Source organism: Plecotus auritus (assembly GCF_963455305.1).
Source record: "Plecotus auritus genome assembly, chromosome: 3".
NCBI classification, from domain to species: Eukaryota; Metazoa; Chordata; class Mammalia; order Chiroptera; family Vespertilionidae; genus Plecotus; species Plecotus auritus.
The window spans coordinates 91,401,522-91,422,842 of record NC_137772.1 but is presented as its reverse complement, the minus strand read 5'-3'; the positions used below and the strand labels follow the sequence as shown (position 1 = coordinate 91,422,842).

Sequence of the window (21,321 nt, the reverse complement as noted above, 5' to 3'; positions counted from 1 at the left end):
AAAAATTGCAGATGAACATAAAATAAACCTATAACCTGTGCTGATACATTTGGACAGGTCGAACACACCCAACTGTGCCAGCCAGGACAATAAAGTACCTCTAGTTTTCTTGAGGTCCAGGGAAATTTCCTTAATGGTGAATTCAGTGTGAAATGGAGCAATTTGTTCACGAAGAATCAAAAGATGCTTTATTAAAAAAAGTTGTCCATCAATCTGAGTCTAAATGTAAGACAGAAAATGGATATTATCACAGATTAAATAAAAATATGAACATATAAAATACATATGTTATTAATTAATATTAACCTAAATTTATGGGCCCTAACCTAAGTTTTTTACTCTTAACATAATTTTATGGCACCAATACTCTGTTGTGCAATGAATTCTCCCCATATTATCCAGATTAGAATTATCTGGAAAAATCTTGCTGCAAACTGTTCCTAACACTGTTACCAGCTGTACTTAGCATATTCTAGAAAGTAAATCTGACAGAAGGTTGTAAAGCAACACAGAAAGAGCAGTCAAACCTATTTTAACTTGGTGCAAATGCAGAAGAGAACACACAGCCTAACATCAGCACAGAGCAGGAAGTAAAATAAAAGTTTTAAGTGTGAGCTCAATTCTGTCCTCTTGTGCCTTTCTAGCTTCTCTTCAGTAACACGGCTTTCACTATTTGGTCAAAGTGGTTTCAAAATCCAGTACATCAGAAATACTCATATATATACAAAAGTACAAAAGGAGCCTCCAAATATACAATGATTTGGGCTTGCCATTTTGGATTATCCTGCCACCAACAGAGCACTGGCTACCTATACCCCTGAAAGTCTCTGCATCTCCTTTTGTCCTCTCAGGACCCATCCACAAGAGTCTGTGATTCACCCTTAGTTCTCAAAGCTCTGACCCCAAGAGTGAATAATCATAGCTCTCACTTCAGAAAAGAGTCTCTATAAAACAAAAGCAGGGCTGGTTGCTCCTCCTCAAAATAGAACCCTACCTTGAAAATATTTCAATGAAATTATACTACACTAGAGGACTGGTGCATGAAATTCGTGCACTCGGGGGGATGAGGGAGTTCCGGAGCCCTCAGGGATGTCCGACTGACGACTTAGCAAGGCCTTGGAGGCAGGAGAGGCTCCCACCACCACCGCTGCGCTTGCCAGCCGTGAGCCCAGATTCTGCCACCAGGAGGCAGCTCCTGTGTTGAGCGTGTGCCCCCTTGTGGTCAGTGCACATCATAGCGACCAGTCGTTCTGCCGTTCGGTTGATTTGCGTATTAGCCTTTTATTATATAGGATAGGGGAAGAATAAAGGGGCTGTGAAACAAACTGACTCTTTTCTGGCCTCTCCCCACCTTCTAAGTACACACATAAGTATGACTGATGGAAACTACCTTTGCACTTGGAACAGAGCATTAGATAAGTGGGGAATGCTGCACATTTTGAATACTTGCTCTCCTTTTAAAAGAACTAGCAACTCCAGCCCTGGCTAGGTGGCTCAGTTGGTTGGAGCATTGTCATGTACACCAAAAAAAGGTTGCAGGTTCAATTCCGGTCAGGGCTCATACCTAGGTTGTGGGTTCAATCTCCAGCGGGGGCAAGTTCGGGAAGGCAAGCGATTGATATTTCTCTCTCACGGCGAAGTTTTTTTTTTCTCTCTCTCTCCCTTCCTCCCTCTGAAATCAATAAACATATCCTTGGGTGAAGATTTAAAAAGAACAAAAAAAATAAAATAAAAAAGGACTAGCAACTCCAAAGGACAAAATAGTATAATATAGATTCAATTTACTTTACTAAATCTGTTTTGATCCAGAACAGTATCATTTTAGTTTAATGATATAGTAGATGCTCAATTTAAGTACACAAGAACAATTTCTTACCTTAAAAAACTCTCTAAGACATTAAGTGATCATTTTCACTGATCACTTTTTAAAAAGTTGAGGAGGAATTGGGATCTGGTTCTCTAGCATATTTGTCAGTTTGGTTCAAATAAACTCTTATAAAAATTTTGTACAGATTTAGATGTTTTCTTTCCATCAACATTTACTTGACATAGTCAGCAGGATTCCAAAGAAGCCCACCCAGGAACACCCTGCAGATTTGAACCTGGTGCAAGGTACAAGCAAGGGCCCATTGTGCCCCACCAACTCCCCACTTTGCATCAGGTGAACTTGGGTGACCTTCTCTCAGAATTCCGGGCCTCCGTGCTTCAAGTAGCAGGCCATGACTTTATTTGAACTGTTATAGAAAACCCTCAAGGTGGTAAGGGTTAAGATAACTCAAGGAAAGGGGGGAAATGAGGTACTGCTTTTAATCTCAGCTTTTTAATTGGATTGCTTACTGAGAATGTAAACAAAATCTTCCCTGGTTAAATGAGAGACTAAAATCTCTTTAGCTCCAAAAGAGAAAGGACACTTGCTTCCCCAACCCAAAGAGCCATTGGGGTGATAATAGTTGTTCAGACCCGGAAACCAGAGTGTGGAGATGGGCGCCAGGAGTCGCCCAGTGCAGTAGTGTAGTTGACCCCACAGAAGCCTGGGAAGAAGGGCAGCGTGTCCTGCAATGAGTTCACCCTGAGAAAAGGGATAGAGAAGGGCCTGTGCCTTGGAAAGAGTCGTGTTTCTCGCAGCATCTGTTAACCTCTCTCTGGCCCTTGCTTGGGTATTCTTAGGTGACTAATAAACTTTGTGGAGTTGCCTGAGAAAAATTTCCTCTAGAGTGTAAAGTAGCCCCAACAGCGATATTCCCAGCATTTGACTCATGCACATAAGGGCTAGTTTTTCATAGACGTTTGTTCAGACTTTACAGATCTCAAAATTAACAGAGGAGCCCTGGCCAGGGTCAGCTGGTTGGAGCATCATTCTACACACCAAAAGGTTACAGGTTTGACTCCCAGTCAGGGCACATACCTGGGTTGCAGGTTCGACTCCCAGTCAGGGCACATACCTGGGTTGCAGGTTCGATCCCCAGTAAGGACGCATACAGGAGGCAACTGATTGGTGTTTCTCTATCTCTTTCTCTCCCTCCCTCCTTATATTTCTAAAATCAATAAAAACATATCCTCGGGTGAAGATAAAAATTTTTTTAAAGCCCAGCCGGTATGGCTCAATGGTTGAGAGTCAACCCATGAACCAAGAGGTCACTGGTTCGATTCCGACTCAGGGCATATGCCCAGGTTGCAGGCTCGATCCCCAGTAGGAGGCATGCAGGATGCAGCTAATCGATGTTTCTCTCCCATCAATGTTTCTATCTCTATCCTTCACCCTTCCTCTCTCTCTAAAAAATCAATAAAAACATATTTTTGAAAAAAGAAAAAAAAAAAACAGCCCTGGCCGGTGTTGCTAAGTGGTTAAAGCAGCGGTCAGCAAACTCATTAGTCAACAGAGCGGCAAACCACGGCTCCGCGGTTTGCGACCACTGGGTTAGAGCATCAGTCCAAGTGTCATAGGTTCCATTCCCAGTCAAGCTGGGTTGCAGACTCAATCTGTTTAGGAGGCAACCAATCGATGTGGCAATACATGAATGTCTTTCTCTCCCCACCTCCCTCCCACTCTCTCTAAGAATCAATGGAAAAATCTCCTCGGGTGAGGATTAACAAAAACAAAACAAACAAACAAACAAAACACAACAAAAAATTAACAGGAGAAATCATGCCTCTGAGGCCAACAAGTCCCCCAACAGTCAGCCTCCTGTTAATACTAACACAGCCAAGATGAGGATCCTCTGATACTTCTAATCTTTTGCACTCACTATTAGAAACAGCCGGCTATGAAACTAGGCAGAAAGAATGGAAAGCACATTTAATTGGTCTCTCAAAGCATCAAAAAGAGGATTTACATAAATGAATCAACCTATGATGTCATTTAGGTGTCAACCCATTCCTTTGAGGTATTAAAATGCCTGTGCTATTTTAAAAGGGGACCCAGCCAGTGTGGCTCAGTGGTTGAGCATCGACCCATGAACCAAGAGGTTGCTGGTTCGATTTCCCATCAGGGCACATGCCAGTTGGAGGCTTAATTCCCATGGGGGCCGTGCAGGAGGCAGCTAATAGATGTTGATATTTCTTTCTCATCAATGTTTCTATCTCTCTCTCCCTCTCCCTTTCTAAGTAAATAAAAACCTATTTTTTAAAAGGGGGGGAAGGTCATTTGAAACTTGACTTGTCAAGGACACATAGAAATGATAAGTTTCTCCAAAACAAAACTTGGATCCAACTGTTCTCTGTCTGTGTCTGTCTATATATGTAGTAAATGTGAAATAATTTTCTGCATCCGAATGGTATTGTTAAAATCGACTTAAAAGCAAGTGCTTGTAGGGATTGGGTATTCTATAATTCTCAGAAATACCGAAAATAATTCAAATGCTTTTCTTCAAGTTCACATATCTAAAATTAATCCTTAGTAAATAAAAGCTAGTTTAAGTTTGTTGGTTTAAGTAAAACAGACATGTCTTTATTTTACCTGGGGTTTACAAAACTAAGTCCATGTTAATAACTGACACTGATATCTATGAAATATGTTTCTAGAGGTTATAAAATGTCCTCATAAATCTGCTAAGCTAAAGAATGCCAATTGCTTACTTCTTAATTTTCATTAGAAATTGAGGTTTTAAGGGTTAAAATCTCAATATACATAGGAATAACTTTGCAGTGTACCAGAAGGGCCCTTGGAACCCCTCAAAGGATTTGTTTTTTATGTTAAATTGTATGAGAAACATTGTAAAATAACTGATGAAAAACTTCTAGGGTATATTATATGGGTAAACAATGATTGTAAATTAAATACTAGTAGTCGAGGCTACAGGAAACACACAACAGCTGGTTGGTTCTTTTCCCAGCTCCCTGGCAAACCCCATTATTTGTTTTTTATAATCCTTTATACATCATTGTGCATTTAAGCTGAACTCAAATGAAGGAACCTATGAGCTGACATTATTGAAAGGAGACATCTTACGCTATTGCCAAGGTTTGATAGAGTCACTTAAAGAAAATGCCAAGTTGATAATGGCTTCCTTTCACAGTTAGCTCCCAAGAGACAAAGATTTAGATATTGTTTTTTAGAAAGAACATCAAATAAAAGACACTCTCCAATCTCGCTGGAAGAGAATTTATCAGGAACATAACCACAAATGGACAGCTACCCATCTCTGACACTCGCCTCCACCTACAATGGACATCAAAGACTCCTCAAGGATGAGAAGCTGCTAACATCAGAGATAGACAGCTATCCCAAGACATCAACAAGACCTGTACACCTACTGATTGATATTGAACTTAGGATCCATTTTGCTTCATTGTCTCTACTTGTATGCTAATGATATTAATCATAACAACAGTTACTTGTATACTTGCCCTAGCTGGTTTGGCTCAGTGGATAGAGTGTTGGCCTGTGGACCAAAGGGTCCCAGGTTCGATTCTGGTCAAGGGCACATACCTCAGTTAAAGGCTCCTCCCTGGCCTGGGGCCCGGGTCGGGGCTTGTGCAGGAGGCAACCAATCAATGTGCTTCTCTCACATCAATATTTCTCTCTATCTTTCCCTCTCTCCTCCACTCTCTCTAAAATTCAATGGAAAAATATCCTCGGGTGAGAACTTAAAAAAGTAATAATAATAATAGTTATACTTGTTCTTTGTGTTTTTGTATATAGTTCAACTGTTATGATGACTGAACATGTATAAGATCACTGTTAAGCCCAGCCGGTATGGCTCAGTGGTTGAGCATCGACCTATGAACCAGGAGGTCACAGTTCAATTCCCAGTTAGGGCATATGCCTGAGTTGCAGGTTCAATCTCCAGCAACTTGGCAATTAGGCAAAACTCAAACATGAGAGTTCACAGAATAGAAATGATCCAGTGTTTTATTCACAATGAAGCTCATATGACCTAACTACCTTCCATTTAACTGTCCTTCCCTTTTTTGTGAAAAATTCAGCCTTAACTCAGATCCCATGATTATGGTATTGCCTCAACCCCAATAGTCAATAAGAGCACATTGATACTGAGCCTTCTTAAGAATGAGCCTTCCTAGCGCTGTGAGACTACACTATCCAACCAAAAGGTTGGTCATCAATACAACCTTTAGAATGATTTATAACCAAAAGGGGGAACTGTGGACAAAAAAGGGGGTTCAATGGAAAGTAACCTCAGGATCATCTGATCATAAAATCCTAACCAGGAAACTCATAATGGGTAGTTATGCCCCAGGAATACAACTTCTTTACTAAAAGGCTTATTTTGCCTTAAAGTCCTGTCCCTTGTTTCTGTGAATCTAGATGAACATACTTTAAAATGCCTCTTTCCAGACCCCTCTTTCTAAGATATAACCACCCTCAAGAGAGCAAATAATCTTCTGTCCTATAATCCAATCCTCACCTTGCTTCCTCCCACTTCCATGTAATCTTCCCTGACATACCTTCCTTAATTTCGAATGCATAAAAGAAACTGCAAAACTGTTATTTTTCAGAGCATTTGAGAACTTACTCCCTGACCTATATCATCTATTTGGCTCAAATAAACTCATTTTTTAAAAAGCTGAAAGGTAAAAGTATACAAACTCAGCCATGAAAATAAATTAGCTAATGCTTACCAAACTGAGGGCTCCCTCATACATACTTACACTACTTATAATATGTAGAAAACAGAATGAGATATTACTGGAAATGAGGGCAAAGACTGACTAATCAAAAGGCTCTTAGCCTCCCTTAAAAAAGAGGTACAAAAGGACATAAGCACATGAACTTTTTTAAAATTAGGACTTTTTTTTCCTCCTGATCCAATAAATGCATGCTCATTGTAGAAAATTTGAAAAGTTAAATAAAAGTGTAGGGGAAAGGAGGAAAAATTCAGTCACTCAAAAGCTTTCAATGTTACATTTTTCTAATGTATATTTCACCTATTATAAAAAATATGGCCCTGGCCAGTGTTGCTAAGTGGTTAGAGTGCTGGTCAGCATACCCAAGGGTCACAGGTTCAATTCCCGGTCAAGGGCACATCCCTGGGTTGCAGGGTTGCAGGTTTAATCCCCGGCCTTGGTTGGGGTATGTGCAGGAGGCAACCAATCAACGTGTCTCTCTCACATCGATGTTCCTCTCTTTCTCTCTCTCTCCCTCCTTCTCCCCATGTCCCTTCCACTCTCTCTAAAATCAATGGGAATATATCCGCTGGTGAGGATTAACAAAATCAGACTTGGAAATACTTTTAAAAACTTAAACCTGCCTGTCTATAACTTAACTTTCCATCCTCTTGTAGTGCCCGTATCAACATGTCATTTTCTTTTCCATTCCACAAATGGGAGAACATAGTGGTCACAAACAAAGGTAGAACTCTTCCATCAACTGGGTCCCAATCTCTTTTGTGAGAAGATACTTTTTTAAATTTGTCTAAAGCCTTGAAGTTAGAAATCAAGTTTATAAATCTGGAAGACCAGAAAGGTTAACAAGGTTTGAACACTCCAAGCAGCAAAGAAATCTTAGCTGGGAACAGCCCCACAGCTCCCTCCCTGTAGGCAGCAGTATTTTAAGTGAAGAGTTAGCAGAGCAACACTTTCAACCATGCTGTACTTCTGGGAAAAAATCTCAGGGGCCGTGGAAGAAGCATATGGCAGCCGTTTTCAGCCCCAGATCCCTTACTGATTAAAACTATAAGCCACAAAGTCATGGCAATGAATTCTATCAAATAGCCCATGAGCCACAAAAGCCTGTCTTCCAAACTAACTGGCTGATTTCCTCCAAGTGAGGCCATTTAAACTATTTAAAATACCAGTGTAAAATAAAACATCATTGTAGGTATTATTATACTAGTAATTTGCTATGTTTCCTTGAAACCCCTGTTTTGGTATTCCAAGGAAAATAGCAATCCAGCACCTCCCCAGTTGCTAAGGCTATAACAAGAAACTTTTATACTACAGAATTTATAACCTAATTATTATTTTTGGTGCTTTAGCAAACTTAGAGTTCTCTTACACAGTATCATCTTTATTTAGCACTACAATGAAATACTAGCTTCTCTCAAAATTAAGTCATTAATCAAAGAAATCCTCCTGCCAAAATGCCTTCAAATGTATGTGCCTATACATAAATGCTGAATTCCCCAATATTATTATAGGTAACAAGGTTTCACCTAACACTTCATCAAACCTTGTTTTTGCTGATAGATTCTGATGCTCCAAGTAACGACTGAATGCAGGCAGACAAGGCTTCCTGTGATAATCCTTGGAACACTGCCCTCTGGTGAAATAAAAGAGAAACATCACCCTGTAGCACTTCACAAACAAAAAAAGATCATAGTACAGGGAGGGACTGGAATCATTTATATTACTGGCAACATTCCTCCTGGAATTTCCTATTCCCATGCAACCTTTCTAGACCAACACTAAGTTTCGTAATTTGCATTTCTCAAAACACTTCATGTGACCCTTTACTGATATTTCCTGAGCACCTATTTCATGCCAAACTTTGTGCTAGTTGCTAGAACAGCCGTGGGCAAACTACGGCCCGCGGGCCGGATCCGCCTGTTCGGCTGTTCTATCCCACCCGCGGAGCCGAAAGAGCGGAGGGTTCTCTTGCTCTCCCCTCCGCTCCTTCACCAGCAGCAGTGTTAACATGGCAACGTCCGGAAACACGGCCGCAGCTCCTTCTTCTGACTGGGCGGATTTATATCCGCCCATTCAGTAGAAGGAACAACCTCTCAATCTTCCAGAGGCTCCTTGTAATGCCCGCGGACGAGTCCCCCGACATCACCCTGGGAATGCGTAGACACGTTATCGTGGTGATGTATGGAGACACGCCCCTGGAGAACACAGTTATCAGAGCATTAGCTAAAAAGGAGACCAATAACACTGTTCCCACTGAAGTTGATGTTTTAAAGACCGAAAACCTTTCAACCCAGTCTACATTGCCATCTACATCTACGGTCCCGGGCATAATTTGGAAGTTGCACTAAAGAAAATGTTTAATTTACTGTTTACACGTTTTGTTCTTTTCTATTTGTTTTAGTTTTAAATTATTTTATTATATTATATTTAAGTTTAATTTGAAAGGCTTTTGTACCTTTCCTTTGTTAGGCAATTTTATTTTGCCTTTGTCATCTTCAATATAAGGTATGTTATTGTGCTATGATTCCTCCATTTTTTGAAGTTTCAAATTATAATAATTAGTGTTTACATTCTTCTTGTTAAAATGTTTGAAATGAACTATTGAAATAAAAAAAAAAAAAGACCGTACCCTTTTATGTAATGATGTTTACTTTGAATTTATATTAGTTCACACAAACACTCCATCCATGCTTTTGTTCCAGCCCTCCGGTCCAGTTTAAGAAGCCATTGTGGCCCTTGAGTCAAAAAGTTTGCCCACCCCTGTGCTAGAAGTACAATCAGTGGTGGGGAGACAAGGCTGACATGGTTCTGACCTCATAGAGCTCTCACTCCAATATGATCTCATGTTGCAGGCGGTTTTTATAAACATATAAAGCCAAGTCAGCCGGCGTGGTTCAGTGGCTGAGTGTCAACCTGTGAACCAGGAGGTCACGGTTCGATTCCCGGTCAGGACGCATGCCTGGGTTGCAAGCTTGATCCCCAGTGCGGGGCATGCAGGAGGCAGCCAATCAATGATTCTCTCTCATCATTGATGTTTCCATCTCTCTCTCCCTCTCTGAAATCAATAAAATATAAATTTTTAAAACATATAAAGCCAATTTTAAAACAAACCCTCAGTAAATTTACTTCTAAAAATTTTCCCAAGTAATTAATGAACAGTGTATTGTAAGAGTCATGTATGTGGCTCTTCATCACAGTATTATTTAAAAGAAAAAAAAAAACTGAAATAACTTAAATGTTCAATAATGAAGGGGCTGACAAATAAAATACAAGTAAATCTAAATTATAGAACACTGTGCATGAAATCAAAAAATGCTAGCCCTGGCCGGTTTGGCTCAGTGGATAGAGCGTCGGCCTGCGGACTGAAGGGTCCAGGGTTCAATTCTGGTCAAGGGCATGTACCTTGGTTGTGGCCACATCCCCTGTGGGGGCTGTGCAAGAGGCAACTGATTGATGTTTCTCTCTCATCGATGTTTCTAACTCTCTCTCCCTCTCCCTTCCTCTCTGTAAAAAATCAATAAAATATATTTTTTTAAAAAGAAATCAAAAAATGCTAAAGGAAGTCATGTAATCTTATAAAATATAATTAAGTTTTAAAAATAAGGTTACAAAATAGTTTGTTAAATATGATTCCTTTTTTTTTTAATCTTTATTGTTGAAAGTATTACATATGCCCCTTTCTTTCCCCCATTGACCTCCTCCAGCCTGCCCTCTCCCCTGCCCCAGACCCTCACCGCCCCGTTGTCTGTGTCCTTGGGCCATGCATATATGCACCCACCCACCACCATTAACTTATGATTCTTAAATTAATTCTGTCATTTCTCTATCTTCCCAGAGGTGTGGCATGCTGGTCTGGGCAGGGACTCCTGTCAGTCCCCTTGCTTCCCTCCCTGCATCCATTCCACCCAAGATGGACTTAAGATAGGTGAGTATGAGAAAAATATTTATTAGGCCACAGTCCTGGGCCCTGGTCTCCTTCTTTATGCTATGGTCTTTTTGGTCCCTCTCTTTTGTTTCCATGTTACTGTAGTAAGAAGAGATTGGGCTCCCTTTGCTAGGTCACTGACCCTACTTTAAGGAAGACTGAAGACTCTCTCTTTCTCCCCTGCTCAGCCTTCATGGGGTTTTCACTGGATTGTCTTTCCTCGTCTTTGATGGGTAAGACAGATAGGGATAAGACTGAATGTAAGCTAGGTGAAAAAATAATAGGCAGGCCTAGGACATAAAATAAATGCAGGCACAGTGGCATCCTCGGGCCTACTGTTTGGCTAAAATCCCTGTTAAGGACTTAAGAGGCTTCACTAGGGCCTGTGATGACAATGGGTTATATGTGGAATATGACCCCTGCACATTTCCCTTGGGATCCTGGCTCTACTGTAGGAAGTTTCTGCATCCCAGCATAATACCATCATTCAATACACCTACTGGGGAACCTGGGGAAAAGTAATGCCAGTGTCCAAACCTCCCTCTGGAAGAGACCTCATCAGCTGGGCAAAAAGGCTGAGACATCTAATTCTGTACTCCATAGAGGAGACCTGGCCTCACCTCTAAAAGTCCCAAAACTGGGCAAAAGGCACTTCGTGGTTGAATTTCAAAATCTTCAAGGAAAAAATCCAATAACTGTGCAGTTTAAAATCGATATTGAGTAGTGTGCACTATACTGAGCCAATGAAACAACTACGCAACTTTGTCAGGCCTACGCTGAGGTGGAGCATCTTCATAGTGGGAGGGAGGCACATACCCTTTTGACCCATACTCTTAAGAAATAGTGGCATCTGGACAACAATTACACAACTTGTATTTAGTAACTTCTCTATATGTATATATGCTATTTGGGTTATAACAAATTAATTTTTTAAAAATGAATTAAAACCACTGAATTTTGACCTGGTTGGTATGGCTCAGTTGGTCCTATCCACCGAGAGGTGGTGGGTTCGATTCCCGGTCAGGGCACATACCAGATTGCGGGTTCAATCCTAGTCTGGATATGTGTGGTAGGCAACCAATCTATGTTTCTCACATCGATATCTCTCTCTCCCTCTCCCTGTCCTTCTCCCACTCTCTAAAATCAATAAAAATTTTTAAAAAACACACTGAATTTTACAAACTATTTTTGTTCAGCAACCAACACTAGCCATAAACAACTGTAGACAAATCTGATCTTTCGGGGACTGATAATCAGAAACTGAAATGCTTAAAATAACTGTTACCTGAAATCAATGCACAGTATAAGTTGGTGCTAAAAAAAAAAAAAAAAAAGTAGGGGGTGGGGGTACTGCTAATTTCAGCAAATAACTAAAATCAGTCCATGATTAGAAAAACATGTAGTCTTAATACTACTTGTTAGGAAGGTGATTTAAACTGAGTGCAAAACTAAATTAAAGTAGTTGCATTTAATACCTAATCTTAATACTAAATGTATATTATACCTATGTAACATTGGACATATCACTTAACTGTCTACATTTCTTTTCCTTCATCTACAAACTAAGACAAGTGAATTAAGTTTTAGTTCTGAATTTATTTGTCACCCTCTTTATAGCTCTATAGCCCTTCTCCTCAGAAAGACACAAATGTAAGCATACATACACAATTTTACCTACAACATCAAAGTGTTCACAGACTGCCCAGAGCCCAATAGTGGAGTCTAAGGGTCTACAGAATGCTCAGGTTAAGAATTCTTAAATTAGACTGATCTTAAATTTTACCTAAAAACTGTATGATTCTAACCTAAATACCAAACAAAATACTGTATCAAGATCTTAAAATAACCTTTAAAAATATTTCCAATGAGCCCAGCTGGCATGGCTCAGTGGTTGAGTGCCGACCTACGAACCACAAGGTTCAATTCCTAGTCAGGGCATATGCCTGCATCCTCAGTGTGGGGTGTGCGGGAGGCAGTTGATGCATGATTCTCTCTCATCATTGATGTTTCTGTTTCTCTCTCTCCCTCTCCCTTCCTCTCTGAAATCAATAAAAACATATTTTTAAAAAATATTTCTAGCACTAGCCTGTTTGGCTCAATGGACAGAGTATCGGCCTGCGAAGCAAAGAGTCCCAGGTTCAATTCCAGTCAAGGGCACATACTTCGGTTGCAGGCTCCTCCCTGTCCCAGGCCCAGGTCAGGGCTTGTGCAGGAGGCAACCAATCAATGTGTTTCTCTCACATCAATGTTTCTCTCTGTCTTTCCCTCTCACTTCCACTCTCCCTAAAAATCAATGAAAAAATATCCTCGGGTGAGGATTAACCAAAAAATAATAATATATACATATATATGTATGAAAACAATTTACAGTACAGATAAGGATAAAGCAATTTATACGTACATCTATGCATCTGTACAATTTAGAGAGACAGACAAGAGTTCGTCGAACTGTAGGATACCACATTCCATGAAGATCTGCTGGAGAAATTGTGGTCTGTGGTCTAGGATTGAGAGATTCTGTTGAACCTAAAAACCCAAATGGAAAAGAAATCACATTTCACTCACATGTAGATTTGTCTTATTTACACAGCAACTATAAACTGTTCTCATTAGTACCATTAGCTAGAGGTATCCACTTTCTCTAACCTCACCTTTAATCAAGAATGCCGTAAGAAACCTAAAACAGTGACAGATGAGATTTAACACAGTATGTATATACTAGTACTAGAGACCCGGTTCACGGATTTGTGCACCAGTGAGGTCCCTCGGCCTGGCCTGCAGGGATTGGGCCAAAACCAGCCGGGTACATGGATTCATCCAGGGCAGTGGTCGGCAAACTCATTAGTCAACAGAGCCAAATATCAACAGTACAATGATTGAAATTTCTTTTGAGAGCCAAATTTTTTAAACTTAAACTTCTTCTAACGCCACTTCTTCAAAATAGACTCGCCCATGCCGTGGTATTTTGTGGAAGAGCCACACTCAAGGGGCCAAAGAGCCGCATGTGGCTCGCGAGCTGCGGTTTGCCGACCACTGATCCAGGGCATGTCTGGCCCATCTCGCCCAGTCCCGATGGGGCCAATCGGGACCAGGGAGAGACCATGGGAGGGCTCCAGGACATGTCTGGCCTGTCTCACCCAGTCCCAATTGGCTGGACCCCAGCAGCAAGCTAACCTACCAGTCAGAGTGTCTGCCCCCTGGTGGTCAGTGCGTGTCATAGTGACTGGTTGAACGAATGGTCGGACCCTTAGCATATTAGGCTTTTATTATATAGGATCTATTCATGTGTGCTCTCACATACTCAACCTAATTGCTTTTCCCAAACTGTGATCAATAATCTTTATGGAATAAGTGAACAGTATACACATGTTACAGAATACCATGCAGCCATTAAAAAGGAGGCAGATCTATAGATAGTCAAATGAAAGCAAGTGGGAATCCATGGAGGTCAGGGAGTGACAAGCAAACAAAGCAATGTTAAACAGGAATATTAGTCAAAGCTGGTTTGTCTAACAGCTTGCTTTCCACGCTTTAAGCAGTATCATTTATAGACCTTCCCAACTCCAAAGATCTTCACTTCCATCTCTCACCACCTACCATGCAGACAGATTTTCTTGACTTTGTTTCAAAATGACTTTCTACAGACTTTCTTATTATACTCCAAAATGCCTCACCTTTTAATTGTTAAATCTCAGAATCCTACTCTCTGACCACAACGTCTTCATGATTTTCTATTTCTCACCTGTTTACTCAAAATATACTGTCGACTCCTCCTCCTTTGGCTTCAATCACACCCTAGACTCTTGCCTGCTTCTGACCTCTCTGGCTACTCTCAGTGAACCCATAACATACCTCTACCCCCATTTGCTCCTTAATGTCAGCATCTGCTGAGACACTATCCCCAGATCTGCTATTATTACTCTACTCTCTGTCCTGGGGTGATCAACTACCTCAATCTTTATCTCTAAACCAGTCACCCTCTTTATAGCTCTTGAGTAGCCTTTCCAACAGAAATATAATGTGAGCCATAAATGTGACATTAAAATGCTAGATTAGAACCATGACAAGGAGGTGACAAGTCTAAGGATGAAAGCCCAACACGCTGAAGAAGGCAGAGGAGAAAGCATTCCAAATGATACAATCAGAAATGTCCTGAAGAGGAAAAAATGGCAGCGGAATAGACAGACATGTCCCGAGCCTTGTCCCGGAGCAGATAGAAAGAACAGCTGAGGGTCGCATGGGGAGTGTCTGTTGGCAAGTTAAGGGACAGCTAAACTCCAGGAGACGGTGGGGGGCTGCTGGACGGGGCTCCCCTGACCAGGCAGCACCCACTGCTGCTAGGGTCTCTCCCGGAGCGACCAGCTCGGACACGGACACCGCGCCATCTTAGAGGAAAAACTGGATGTTATTGGAAGCCTGAAAATCAACAACTACGGGACCCACCGAACAGCTGCGAACCCCAAAACACCGGCCCCCAATTGGCGCAAACACGCGGATTCAGAGGAGCTCTACACTCCACCACAGAAAAGGTCAGATTTCACCTGGGATAAGGAGAGAGAGAACTACATAACCAGACACCTGTAGAAGAGAGACCCTGGGGAGACAAAGAAACGCCCGCATATGAAAGAAAAGCAGGCATCACCAGAAAAGGAAGTAAACAAAATGGAGGCAAGCAACCTGTCAAAGAAAGAATTCAGAGAAATGGTCATAAGGTGGATGAAAAGAATGGAAGACAAATTCGACAATTTGTGTAAGCACCAAGAGGAAATGAAGAAGAACCAAGAAGAAATGAAAAATGACATAGCTGCTGTAAAGAACTCAATAGAAAGCATCAAGAGTAGACTAGAAGAAGCAGAGGACTGCATCAGTGAGCTAGAAGACAAGGTAGGAAAATATACCAAAGTAGAGCAGCTTCTAGAAAAAAAATTAAAAAGCAGGAGGAGAGCCTAAGGGAACTTTGGGACAACACAAAACAAAACAATACCTGCATAATAGGGGTTACAGAAGGGGAGGAAACTGAGCAAGGAATAGAAAACCTGTTAGAGGAAATGACAGAAAACTTCCCTAATATAGGGAAGAAAAACCCCACACAAATCCAAGAAGCTCACAAAGTCCCAAGAAAAATGAACCCCAAAAGACCGACGCCAACGCACATTAAAATTAAATTGGCAAACACCAATGACAAAGTAAGAATGTTAAAAGCGGCCAAAGAGAGACAGAAAGTTACCTACAAAGGAACCCCCATCAGACTAGCGACTGATTTCTCAACAAAAATTCATCAGGCCAGAAGGGAATGGAATGAAATATACAAAGTCATGCAAAGGAAGGGTCTGAATCCAAGAATACTGTACCCAGCCAGGCTATCAATCAAAATTGAAGGTGAAATCAGGAGCTTCACAGACAAAAAACGACTAAGGGAATTTATTACCACCAAACCAGCAATGCAAGAAATGCTAAAGGGTCTACTATAAAAAAAAAAAAAAATAGAAAACGAAGAAGGAACACAGGGGTAAAGAATAAAAATGGCAACATATAAGCACCTATCAACAATAATTTTAAATGTAAATGGATTAAATGCCCCAATCAAAAGACATAGGGTAACAGACTGGATAAGAAAACATGAACCATATATCTGCTATCTACAAGAAACCCACCTCAGAACAAAAGACGCACACAGACTGCAGATGAAGGGATGGAAAAAGGTTTTTCAGGCGAATGGAAATGAAAAAAAAGCTGGGTTAGCAATACTTATATCTGACAAATTAGATCTCAAAGTGAAGGACATAACAAGAGATAAGGAAGGCCACTTCATAATACTAAAGGGAGCAATCCAACAAGAAGAAATAACTCTGGTAAACATATATGCTCCCAACACAGGAGCACCCAAATACATAAAAAAAAACTCCTGGAGGATATCAAGGAAGAGACTGACAGAAATACAATCATAGTAGGAGACTTTAATACCCCACTATCACCATTGGACAAATCCTCTAAACAAAACATCAGCAAAGAAACATCAATCCTAAATGACTCACTAGACCAGATGGAATTAATTGACATCTTCAGAACATTTCACCCCAAAGCCACAGAATATACATTCTTCTCAAGTGCACATGGGTTATTTTCAAAGACAGGCCATATGTTGGGTCATAGGCAAAGTCTCTTCAAATTCAAGAAGATAGAAATCATATCAAGCATCTTCTCAGATCACAGTGGCATAAAACTGGAAATCAACTACAATAAAAACAATGAAAAAAAATCAAACATATGGAGACTAAACAGCATGCTATTAAACAATGACTGGGTTACCAGAGAGATCAAAGAAGAAATAAAAAACATCATGGCAACAAATGACAATGAAAACACAACAATCCAAAATCTATGGGACACAGCGAAAGCAGTCTTGAGAGGGAAGTTCATAGCTCTACAAGCCTACTGCAAAAAAATAAGAAACAATGGTAATAAACTACCTAACCCTACAACGCAAAGAGTTAGAAAGAGAGCAACAAGAAAAGCCCAGTGTAAGCAGAAGGAAGGAAATAATAAAGATCAGAGGGGAGATAAACGACATTGAGACCAAAAAATACAAAAGATCAACAAAATCAAGAGCTGGTTCTTTGAAAGGATAAACAAGATTGATGAACCTCTAGCCAGGCTCACCAAGAAGCAAAGAGAGAGGACTCAAATAAACAAAATCCGAAATGAAATAGGAGAAATAACAACAGACCCCACAGAAATACAAAGGATTGTTAAAAAATACTATGAACAACTCTATCCCAACAAACTGGACAACCTGGAGGAAATGGACATATCCCTAGAAAAATATAACCTTCCAAAACTCAATCAGGAAGAATCTAAACATCTCAATAGGCCAATAACTATGGAGGAAATTGAAGCAGTCATCAAAAAGCTTCCGGCAAACAAAAGCCTGGGGCCAGACGGCTTCACAAAGAGTTTTACCAAACATTCAAGGAAGAACTAAAACCTATCCTCCTCAGACTATTCCAAAAAAATTCAAGAGGAAGGAACACTTCCAAGCTCATTCTATGAAGCCAGCATCACCCTAATACCAAAACCAGATAAAGACAACAGAATGAAAGAGGATTACAGGCCAATATCCCTCATGAACATACATGCCAAAATCCTCAACAAAATTCTAGCAAATCGGATCCAGCAGTACATCAGAAAGATCATACACCATGACCAAGTAGGATTTATCCCAGGGATGCAAGGATGGTACAATATCTACAAATCAATAAACGTGATACATCACATAAACAAATTGAGAGATAAAAATCACACAGTCATATCAATTGATGGAGAAAAAGCATTTGACAAAATCCAACATCCTTTCTTGATAAAAACTCTCAGCAAGGTGGGAATAGAAGGATCACACCTCAACATAATAAAAGCCATATATGATAAACCCACAGCCAACATCATACTCAATGGGCAAAAACTAAAACCATTTCCCCTAAGAACAGGAACAAGACAGGGATGCCCACTTTCACCACTCCTGTTCGACATAGTACTGGAAGTATTAGCCATTGCAATTAGACAAGAAGAAGAAATAAAAGGCATCCAAATTGGAAAAGAAGAAGTAAAGCTGCCCTTATTGGCAGATGACATGATATTGTACGTAAAAAACCCGAAAGACTCCATCAAAAAACTAATAGACTTAATAAATGAATTCAGCAATGTAGCAGGATACAAAATTAACGCCAAGAAATCTATGGGATTTCTATACACCAATAGTGAACTTACAGAAAGAGAGACTAAAAAAGCAATCCCATTTACCATCGCACCAAAAAAATTTAAGATACCTAGGAATAAACTTAACTAAGGTGGTAAAAGACCTATATGCAGAAAACTACAGGACACTGAAAAAAGAGATAGAGGAAGACGTAAACAGATGGAAGAACATACCAAGTTCATGGATTGGGAGAATCAACATCATTAAAATGTCCATATTACCCAAAGCAATCTATAGATTCAATGCACTCCCCATTAAAATACCAATGGCATATTTCACAGACCTAGAAAGAACTCTCCAAAAATTCATCTGGAATAAAAAAAAGACCCCGAATAGCCACAGCAATCCTGAGAAAGAAGAAATAAGTAGGTGGGATCTCAATACCAGATTTTAAGCTGTATTACAAAGCCACTGTTCTCAAAACTGCCTGGTACTGGCACAAGAACAGACATATAGACCAATGGAATAGAATTGAGAACCCAGGTGTCGACCCAAACCACTATGTTCAATTAATATTTGACAAAGGAGGCATGAACATACAATGGAGTCAAGACAGTCTCTACAATAAATTGTGTTGGGAAAATTGGACAGATACATGCAATAAAATGAAACTAGACCACCAACTTACACCATACACAAAAATAAACTCAAAATGGATAAAGTATTTAAACATAAGACAGGAAACCATAAAAATACTAGAGGAATCCACAGGCAGAGAAATCTCAGACACACGCCGAAGCAATTTCTTCACCGATACCGCTCGTAGGGCAATGGAAGCTAAATAGAAAATAAACAAATGGGACTACATCAAAATAAAAAGCTTTTGCACAGCAAAAGAAACCATCAACAAAACAACAAGAAAGCCCACTGTATGGGAGAACATATTTGCAAATGTTATCACTGATAAAGGTTTAATCTCCAACATCTACAGGCAACTTATACAACTTAATAAAAGGAAGATAAATGATGCAATAAAGAAATGGGCAACGGACCTAAATAGAATCTTTTCGAAAGAAGACAGAAGGAAGGCCAAGAGACACATGAAAACATGCTCAAAGTCACTAATTATCCGAGAGATGCAAATCAAAACAACAATGCAGTACCATCTCACACCTGTCAGAATGGCAATCATCAACAAATTAACAAACGACAAGTGCTGGAGAGGATGCAGAGAAAAAGGAACCCTCGTGCACTGCTGGTGGCAATGCAGACTGGTGCATCCACTGTGGAGAACAGTATGGAGTTTCCTCAAAAAACTAAAAATGCAGCTCCCATTTGACCCAGTAATCCCACTTCTAGGATTATATCCCAAGAAACTAGAAACACCAATCAGAAAGGATATATGCACCCCTATGTTCATAGCAGCACAGTTCACCATAGCTAAGATTTGGAAACAGCCTAAATGCCCATCAGCAGATGAGTGGATTAGAAAACTATGGTACATCTACACAATGGAATACTATGCTGCTATAAAAAAGAAGGAATTCTTACCATTTGCAGCAGCATAGATGGACCTGGAGAGCATTATGTTAAGTGAAATAAGCCAGGCAATGAAAGAAAAATACCACATGATCTCACTCATTTATGGAAAATAAAGAACATTATAAACTGATGAACAAAAAGATAGATACAGAGGCAGTAAAGCACCGAACAGACTGTCAAATTACAGCGGGAAGGCTGGGGAGTGTTGCGGAGGGAGGGAAATAGATCAACCAAAGGACTTGTATGCATGCATATAAGCACACCAATGGACACAAGACACTGGAGGGGTGGGATGAGGGCATGCGACAGGGGGTAGGGGAGGCTGGGGGCAGGTCAATGGGGGAAAAAAAGGAGATATATGTACTAGTATATGTAATACTTTAAACAATAAAAAGATATTTTAAAAAATAAAATGCTAGATTAAAAAAAGTAAAAAGAAATAAATGCAATTAATTTTAATACATTTTACTTAATCCAATATATCTAAAATATAATCATTGTAACATGTAATCAATGTAGAAATTACTAATAATATATTTTCCATTCTTTATTTTATACTAAGTCTTTGAAATCTGGTGTGTATTTTACACACTTGTGCACATTCAGACTAGCTATATTTCACATATTCAATGCCAGGTAGCTACCATACTGGACAACACAGTCCTAAATCCATATAGCACAGATGCTGTGTTGTTCCATATGGACCTTCTCAATCTTCCTCAGCCCCACACCTAGAGTGTCATCAAATTCTGTTGATTCAAACCTCAACCGTATCTTTTATCTATACACTTCTCTTCATCCCCGTCACACCCTGGTTCAAACCACCTTTCTTTCAAAAGAAACCTCCTCCTAACCAGTCTCTATAGTTCTGCCAACAATACCTTATTATAAAGCCAGGTATCAGGTAAAGAATAGGCTTTTTGGGGAAAAGGGAAAACATACAAGGCCAGGGTTGGTAAGACAAAAATGTATTCTAGTCTCCAATAACTCTTGAAGAGATTTACTAGGATTAAGGTGAATACTAGGACTAAGATATATACTAGCACCAAGAGAGGTATGCTAGGATGTGCCATAGACTCTATTTCAGAGGGCAAAATTCCAACCCCTGTGGGTCTCTCTTCCTAGCAAGCATAATAAAATAGTTTGGGGCAGAGGTCACCAACCGGTGGTCCATGGACCACTGGTGATCCGTGAGGTCCGAAAGGTTGGCGACCACTGGTTTGGGGAAACCCAGGCTGCTCAGCAATATGGGTATGGAGTTGACTCAGAATACTTAACACATTGTGGACCAGTAGCTTTATTGCTAGCTTTACCCAGTGGCCAGGTAAGTTTCTATTGAACGAGTACAAAAAAACGTTTTACATAAATGTTAAAGGCATGCTTTAAAATTAAATACCCATTGCATTTTGAAGTTATTTATTACATGTTCTTACAAGCTAGTTATCTTTTAAAGTAGGATACTTTCTAAAACACTGTGTAATATGAAGTGAGAATTCTCATGATCCATCCGCAATGCCCTAAATCTGGGGATTTGGGAGGCTTGGACTCTTTTAAGTCCATGAGGTTTCAGTGTCCC

The 21,321-nt window shown here is 40.1% G+C and overlaps 1 protein-coding gene across 1 annotated transcript in view; it reads right to left on the bottom strand.

Annotated features, from left to right (window-relative positions):
* Positions 1 to 21,321, bottom strand: part of COG3 (component of oligomeric golgi complex 3) — a 91,077-nt gene that overhangs the window by 21,256 nt on the left and 48,500 nt on the right. The window contains exons 15-17 of the mRNA XM_080662083.1: positions 12,912 to 13,036; positions 8,129 to 8,218; positions 99 to 219 (exon numbers count right to left, since the gene is read on the bottom strand). Coding sequence (XP_080518209.1) covers positions 99 to 219; positions 8,129 to 8,218; positions 12,912 to 13,036 — 336 coding nt within the window. The remainder of the gene's footprint in view (positions 1 to 98; positions 220 to 8,128; positions 8,219 to 12,911; positions 13,037 to 21,321) is intronic.